This window comes from Salmo salar, chromosome 21, assembly GCF_965601325.2.
Source record: "Salmo salar chromosome 21, fSalSal1, whole genome shotgun sequence".
NCBI classification, from domain to species: Eukaryota; Metazoa; Chordata; class Actinopteri; order Salmoniformes; family Salmonidae; genus Salmo; species Salmo salar.
The window spans coordinates 8,513,488-8,522,500 of record NC_138311.1 but is presented as its reverse complement, the minus strand read 5'-3'; the positions used below and the strand labels follow the sequence as shown (position 1 = coordinate 8,522,500).

The following is a 9,013-nucleotide window of genomic DNA, read 5'->3' as shown; positions in this document are numbered from 1 at the left end:
ATGGTGGTGTGCTATGGTGTGATTGTGGCTCGACTCCTGCGGACCCGGGGCGGTTTCCAGAGGAACAGGGCCATGAGGGTGATTGTTGCGCTGGTTTTGGCCTTTCTGCTGTGCTGGATGCCCTACCACCTGGCGGTGATGGCGGACACCCTATTCTGGGCAAAAGTGGTGGGGTACGGGTGCCGAGAGAGAAGCGCTGTGGACACCGCCATGTTCGCCACCCAGAGTCTGGGCCTGCTGCACAGCTGCGTCAACCCGGTTCTGTATGCCTTTGTCGGGGAGAAGTTTAGGAGGAGGCTGCTCCAGATGTTCCAGAAAGCGGGTGTGATGGAGCAGCGAGCGTCGTTGACCAGGGCCAGCAGATACTTCTCTCAGACCTCGGAGGCCACCTCCACATTCATGTGATCTTAAAATGTGTGATTTTACCCCTGATTATAAGAAGAATCAATGAGTCATGATGAGTCATAATCAGGTTGTATCAGTGTTCATGTTAAAACACTTCATTTCTCCACTGGTTTAACAACATGCCTTTTTTAAAAGCTGTTTCCCACAAGTCTTTGTCCATAAGTGATTAAATCCATTTTCTCAGTCAGCGGTATTTCTTTTCATTCCAGCTATGGTGGATTCAGACCCCTTGACTTTTTCCACATTTTGTTACGATGCTATGCTGTGGGTGTGCAGGAATACGCCCACATAAATGTCATCAAACTGGAATTTTAAAACTGCCTCCTTACTTGAGACCACATTTGTCTTTACATGTATTATTCTATTAACTCAATGCAACGATTGTTAGCAAAAAGGAAGTGTAACGCCCCTGGCGGGTTTTGAACGTATGTCTCCCAGCATGTAGCCAAACCTGCTAACCACTGCTCCAATAAATCTGTACCATTTTGGGGGGTATAGTAACAGGCAAGTAGGCAAGGTCCATGACATTATTTTCTATTCATAAACATTGTTTAGGGACAATTCTGAAAAGAATAAGTATGTCAAAAAAATATTGACATAACAAACTTGGCGACGCCATACATATGCATGTTTTCCGTTTCATAAAACTGCGTGCGTGAATTCACCTTTTTTATGTTGACAATAGCGCCCTTTTTTAGCTGTATAATTTGGAACTATTGAAATTAGTTTCTAAAAGAAAGAGCAATGGCAAATTTTGATTACACTCCTGTAGAGGTGTGGGCAGAATGTTTTAATATTTTACAGTGACTTTTTAAAAAACTAAATATGCATGCTATCAAATATAGCAGGTGCCAAACACTTGATTGATTGTACATTAGAAACATCTTAAAAGTGAAATTCTACAGCCCACTCTTCTACAGTATGCAAAATGTTCAACATGTTGGTAATCAATAGATTATGTTTCTATCTCCTGCCTTGGTTTAGTCTCTGATATTAAATAGGCTATTACCTTGTGCTCCTATTGCACAGCAATACTGCAGCCTATACCCATATTTTCAAATATTTAACATAAGCTACCAGTCTATTTACTGTGTTGGCAGAATGCTTTAATCTTTTGCATTAACTTATGCTGTATTTGGCAAAGGACTGTGAATGTTTCTGAAAGAGAAAATGATGCCAAATTGTTGTGGACCTGTCAGTATAATGTTTTAATTGAATGTTTTGTATTGACTTTCCCCCCAACCTAATATGCTGGACTGTCAGCAAATTGTCTAGGCTACTCAAAAACAAATAATAGAATTATAAAAAAAATAAAACACAGATTTTCGCTCTTCTCACTAACTGCAAATGGTTGCAACTTGTTATGTTTAAGTGTGTTGTGACACACATGTATGGTCATATTTTAGCCATTTTATTTTGTTTTGTTATTTCATGGGGCCATGCCTTGTCAATTTTTAGGCTGCCTAGGTATTTGTATTTAAATGATTAATGTGTATGAGTGCTGTGACATCAAATGGGAGCGTTAGTGAGATCGTGAGGTCTTGGAAGTTTCTTCTTCAATCTTGTAGAATGCCTACTACTGAACACCACTAACGTTTCTCCATCATCATTCTATCCTGTTAATTCAGGTATGTAATGTGCAATATATTGAGGTAACATGGTTAATTACATAGTCCATGAGTTTAGTGACATTTAAAGGCGTAAAGGAGGGAGTTTTAATCGAGTGAAAAACGTATGTTCCCCATTGTAAGTAATGAAGGTTGGCTAGGTTGCTAATGGTTTACATGGAAGAGAAGGGATTAGATGGCACAACTTTTTTGTTATTTTTTTCAACAGTGTATTAGCTCTTATTTGTTTTATTTTCTAGGAACGAAGGCAGTTTAGATCAAGGAATATATGCGATGTGACGTTAAAATGTGTTAAACTGTTATGTAAATATGTATATTTGTAAAAATACGTTTAACAGTTCATTAGCTTTAAGCTAACCAAATGTACAGTTGAAGTCAGAAGTTTACATCCAATTTTTCAACCACTCCACAAATTTCTTGTTAACAAACTATAGTTTTGGAAAGTCGGTTAGGATATCTACTTTGTGCATGGCGCAAGTCATTTTTCCAACCATTGTTTACAAACAGATTATTTCACTTATAATTCACTGTATCACAATTCTAGTGGGTCAGAAGTTTACATACACTAAGTTGACTGTCTTTCTTGGAAAATTCCAGAAAATGATGTCATTGCTTTTGAAGCTTCTGATTGGCTAATTGACATCATTTGAGTCAATTGGAGGTGTACCTGTGGATGGATTTCAAGGCCTACCTTCAAACTCAGTGCCTCTTTGCTTGACATCATGGGAAAATCAAAAGAAATCAACCAAGATTTCAGAAAAAAAAATGTAGACCTCCGCAAGTCTGGTTCATCCTTGGGAGCAATTTCCAAACGCCTGAAGGTACCACGTTCTTCTGTACAAACAATAGTACGCAAGTATAAACACCATAGGACCATGCAGCCGTCATACCGCTCAGGAAGGAGACACGTTCCGTCTCCTAGAGATGAACGTACTTTGGTGCGAAAAGTGCAAATCAATCCCAGAACAACATCAAAGGGCCTTGTGAAGATGCTGGAGGAACAGGCACAAAAGTATCTATATCCACAGTAAAACGAGTCCTATATCGACAACTTGAAAGGCCGTTCAGCAAGGAAGAAGCAACTGCTCCAAAACCGCCATAAAAAAGCCAGACTACAGTTTGCAACTGCACATGGGGACAAAGATTGTACTTTTTGGAGAAATGTCCTCTGGTCTGATGAAACAAAAATGGAACTGTTTGGCCATAATGACCATCGTTATGTTTGGAGGAAAAAGGGGGAGGCTTGCAAGCCGAAGAACACCATCCGAACCTGCAAAGCACGGGGGTGGCAGCATCATGTTGTGGGGGTGCTTTGCTGCAGGAGGGACTGGTGCACTTCACAAAATAGATGGCATCATGAGGATTGAAAATTATTTGGATATATTGAAGCAACATCTCAAGACATCAGTCAGGAAGTTAAAGCTTGGTCGCAAATGGGTCTTCCAAATGGACAATGACCCCAAGCATACTTCCAAAGTTGTGGCAAAATGGCTTAAGGACAACAAAGTCATTGTATTGGAGTGGCCATCACAAAGCACTGACCTCAATCCTATAGAACATTTCTGGGGAGAACTGAAAAATCGTGTGCGGGCAAGGAGGCCTACAAACCTGACTCAGTTACACCAGCTCTGTCAGGAGGAATGGGCCAAAATTCACCCAATTTATTGTTGGAAGGCTACCCAAAATGTTTGACCCAAGTTAAACAATTTAAAGGCAATGCTACCAATGCTATACTAATGCAATGCTATACTAATTTAGTGTATGTAAACTTCTGAGCCACTGGGAATGTGATGAAAGAAATAAATCATTCTCTACTATTATTCTGACATTTCACATTCTTAAAATAAAGTGGTGATCCTAGCTGACCTAAGACAGGGAATTTTTACTAGGATTAAATGTCAGGAATTGTGAAACTGAGTTTAAATGTATTTGGCTAAGGTGTATGTAAACCTCCGACTTCAACTATATGTAACTTAGCTTTGCTAAGCGCTAGCAGGTTTCAGCTATTGCTAGCTTACTTGTTAATGGTTTAGAAGGTAATGGTTGTAGCATTGTTTAGCACAGGCGTCCAGTCATTTGTGGCTTCTGAAAATTGACACAGTAAATGATTATTTACATTTTTTAGATAATGTAATGTAGCCTCTTATGGTACAATTTCATGGTTTTACATGCCAAATAGATTTTGTTGCTAGATGCTAAATACTAGGCTCAGATTATATGCATTATTGATTTGACCATTAGTGAAAAGTAATGTGTTTGAATGTATTCCATAATCGTATGGCGATAGTTTTTTGAACTTGTGACCTTTTTTTATACTGGATTATGGAATTTAAGGACTTAATACTACAATAAAATTATAATTGATTTTGACAACAAAGATTAATTAACAAAAGATAGCACTATTTGTATAAATTGTGTAGAATGCCTATTACTGAAAACCACTCACGTTTCTCCATCTCAGCATTCTATCCTGTTAATTCAGGTTTATTTTCTGCTGATCACGTCTCAGTTCGAGGCGTGTAACCTCGTCCGGGATCGGTGCCACCTTCAGAAGGTAGCTGATCCAGAGATCCATGAACCAGGGAAGGCGTGACTGGAGCGAGAGGGATACGAGTGGGTGACTAAGCAGTGGCAGGTGACCAGTGATAAAGGGGATCCTAGCAGAGGGAGTGCAGCACTACGTATCTGAAGTGTTTGGAAGTGTGCATCATGTCCGACGATGAAAGGAAGGGACTGGTCTGGGCCATTAAGAAAAGGTTGTCTACGCTGACATCTGATGAAGTTTTCCAGTTGGCTGAAAGTCTTGGTGCGTTACCAGAGCTTGACCCAGCTAAGTTAAACAAGGCTGATGAGGAAGGTTGTTTTGACTGTGTGAATTCATGTTTTAATGGGAATTTTAATGTTTGTGCTTTTCTTATAACTAATTTCTATTTTCTATTCATGTGCTGTTCTATAAACCAATTTCTGTGTTCATGCAAGTGGCTGACTGAACGAATCCTCTCTATCGTTAGCTGCAATTTGGCAGTACACCAAGACCTTGTTTTGAGAACAAAATATATCTCACTTAAGTTCTCAGCTTATAGAGAAGAATCCTTGTGCGGTATTGGTCTGTCACATGTTGTAAACCAGTATTGGTCGGTCACATGAATGAAACACAAAACGGTAATGATTAATCAATTATGCTAAATCATGCAAATATAACTTGTCTGTGTATAGCCGTATATAAGACAACTGCTGGGATTGCATAAGTAGAGCTTCTGTTTGACGTGTACTATGGTGCATTAAGTGTGTTGGAACCTCTCCAGTGCACTGACAAACAATGATGGATTTAAGATTGACTTTGAGTGTCCGTGTTAAGATTTCCACAATTTGGCATCAAAAACAGAATGATCTGATTCTGCCTGCCCAGTGGGGGTCTGTAAGGAAAACCGGTGTTATTATGATCTGAGATAATAATATACAACTTACACACCCACATGTAGACGTGCGTACATAAGTGGGGAAAAAAGTATTCTGAGGAATATGGATAATTTGAGGTATAAGGTTAAAGCATTGTACAGGACTTGACTTACCCCTAACCAATAAAAATATAAACGCTTAGAATATATCCTCCACCCTGGTAATGCATTTTAAAATAAACCCCATACCCTGTTAAATAGAACTAATGAATGTTGAACATGAGTTTCTGTATTTACCTACTCAACTGTTTTAAAGTGTTAGGTAGAGACGTATTATGGACAGAGCATGCCATCTACTGGGGATTGAGACAGTGCCAACCCAGTTAATACATATTGATCCCTCCAAAGAATTACATATGAATCTTAAAATTGACATTTTAATAAATATTGAAGCGGAAAGTGAATATCCAACAGATTGGTAATGAAAACAATGCCTTCCAATATGGAGAAAGTTGTCATGTTTGTTTTAAACCTTGCAATAGGTGTAAAAGCAGAATGTTTTTTGAGTGGTCCGTGTGTATAAGTAGTAGATTGAGAAGGTATTCCTTTTGGGAATAAGGGAGTCCTAGTTGAAGGAAGCAGATTATGGAGACGAGTAAAAGTAACAAAGTGTCATCATATAGTCATGCTGATACTAGACTCAAAGTCCTGACTTCAGAGTCTGGAAAGGCTGTTTTGATGTCAACACGATGTGTTGATAAAGACGGAGGGCTGTGCTTTTACTAGTTAGTTCTGCTCTTTGTCTTTCTCCGTCAAACACCGACGCGCACCACCCCCTTTCATTACTACTGTTGGATTTTCAAATCCAAACAACGAGGTCTCAACCCCCCAGGATAAAAAATCTTTGAGAGACTTAATGTGTCCACTCAATTTCTGAGCAAATATTGCATTAACAACCAGCCTCCTTTCCAGACAAATACATCAGCTTTTCCTCGCTGTGTTGTTGCTTCAGCCAGGCTTGTCATCATATCCCCCATTTGTACAAAATACTTACTTGCCTGCTTGCAATACAATATTTTTACCACTAGAAAATGTGCGAACGCATGGTGTAAAGTTTGCGTGGAGGAAAGGACATTCTCACGGCAAGTTCAGTTTTTATAAATGCCAACTTTGTGTGAACTGGCGCATGCATGTTTTGGGGTATATTTTGTACGTACACAGCGTTTTTAAGTGAGGCCATGGGAGAGGAGTGACCTCTTTTTACTTTGCAAAAACTCATTTGATCTTACAATTGTATAATGAATATAGTTTGTGCCAGTAACGTTTAAGATGAGGGAGGATTTGTTTTATGAGCATGACCTTATATCTATTACAGCATATTGTATGACTATTATTCATATTCCATTCACCCAGTTCAATGTAACAACGAAAGGTTTAGGCTACTACATGATACTCAAATTTTACCTATACCCATCACGAGGTTTCTACAGCCTAGCCAATGACTGGAAGTTTACAACGTATGTGCACACAGGTCGAGAGAAAGATTTGAGGTGACACAGTGACACATTCAATACTTCCTTGCACACTCTTGCCTGCATCTAGCTGATCTATGGTGTAATTATTAGTCCAACACTTGCAAACGATAGTATCTATTGGACAAATTCAGGTATGTTTATCCCCGTTTCGTTCAATTTGCTTCCGTTTAAGAAACATCTTTCAACAGAATTGACGGAATGAATACTCCCCCTGATCACGTGTAAACACAGTTCAGTTTGATAGCAGCCAAGTTGTTGTATTCCTTCTCACATCTATACGCTATCCTCCACACACCTTTTCCCTTCGTTTGTGGACTTCAATGCACATCAGCTGTATGTGATCAGGCAAAGAAAAAAAAATCTAAGCCAAACCATATCATAACCACTACACACAGCCTACATCATTGTCACCATATTAGCTAAAGTAACGTCATAGTCAACATAGCTAATAGAACTAAGGTGTTAGTAAACCCACTACCATCATGCAGTGACGTTACTGTGTATTGTCATTAAGCAGTTTAGCACTGAAACTGGTGGGCCCCAGTGGCAATAAATTCCTTAAACCAAAAGCTTACCTTTACTTGGGAGAGTTCCAGTGATGTGTTGGATAGTCATAGCCAGCTAGCTAATATAGCATCCCTCTGTTTGAGCAGGGTGTTTGCGTAGGTTAAACTAGCTAGCTGCATTTGCTAGGTAAGTAAGTGAAACTGGAAAAAAAGGACAATCGCTTTCTCTTGCTTCTCCCATATTTTGGAAGACATGTATTTGTTCAAAACTGTTGAACTATTGTCTTTCTTTCTCATAGTCAACTATTCACAACATTTTATGCACTGCAGTGCTAGCTAGCTATAGCTTATGCTTTCAGTACTTGTTCCATTCTCTGATCCTTTGATTGAGTGGACAACCTGTCAGTTCATGCTGCATTGTGCTATCCTACAGAGTGCTATTGAGGCAACTGAAGACCTTCATTGCAAAACAGTGTGTTTTAATCAATTATTTGGTGACGTGAATATATTCTGTATAGTTATCTAAAAAGGATAACTTTTTAAATAAAAAATATATATTTTTATGAAATACCCTGAGGAGAATGGTCTTCCCCTTCCTCCTCCGATGAGCCACGACTGGATATAATCAGGTTGTTGGCCAGTTATATGCTGGAAAGTCTTATTAAAAAAAGTAGTTTCTTAAATGTTGAAGTGTTTAAATACCACACTGCAGTGTAATGCTTGAACAATAAGTTTAATATGGTATCTTTTAACCATACTAGTACATACAGTACAAAACATGGCTTCATTTGAAATGATTGAGACTGACACCTTGTGGTTTAAAATAAAAACAACAGGGGTTTGATACTACAGATTGGAGTAGATTAGAATGTCATTGCATGCAGAGCATATCCTGGGAAGATATAAGATATTTTCTAACTTCTCTGCCTCATGAGGAAAGAGGATAATGAAAGGAAAGTAACAAGAAAAGGTAGACCTACCAATTACTTATGTAACGAGTGTCGTGTGTGGAGGACCAAGACGCAACAGGGAAGTGTATACTCATCTTCTCTTTTTAATATATAAGAAGGAGAAACAAAATAAACACGTATACAATTAACAGAAATGACACTAACAGTTCTGTCATGTGACAAGCACAAAACAGAATACAACTACCCACAATACAAACACACCCCTAATTATAGGACCTTCAATCAGAGGCAACGATAGACAGCTGCCTCCAACTGAAGGCCCCAACACCAATTAACTAAACATAGAAATACAAATGACTAGACAGAACATAGAAATAAACTAACATAGAACAATAACCAAAACCCTGGGCTAATAAATCAAATACCCCTCTCTACATGGACACATACACACAACCACCCTGAACCACATAAAACAAATACCCCCTGCCACGTCCTGACCAAACTAAACACTAACAAATAACACCTTTACAGGTCAGAACGTGACAACTTAGTGTTTTGTACTGATATCTATTTGGTTTATGAATTATTAACGGATTAAAACTTGAAATTCTGTTACCAAATTGGTAACAG

The 9,013-nt window shown here is 38.7% G+C and overlaps 1 protein-coding gene across 1 annotated transcript in view; it reads left to right on the top strand.

Annotated features, from left to right (window-relative positions):
- LOC106581661 (C-X-C chemokine receptor type 1) overlaps positions 1 to 5,694 on the top strand; it is a 6,940-nt gene extending 1,246 nt beyond the window's left edge. Inside the window, exon 2 of the mRNA XM_014163863.3 lies at positions 1 to 5,694. This exon is cut by the window's left edge and continues 677 nt beyond it. Coding sequence (XP_014019338.1) covers positions 1 to 405 — 405 coding nt within the window. The 3' untranslated portion in view covers positions 406 to 5,694.
- The last annotated feature ends 3,319 nt before the right edge of the window (positions 5,695 to 9,013 follow it).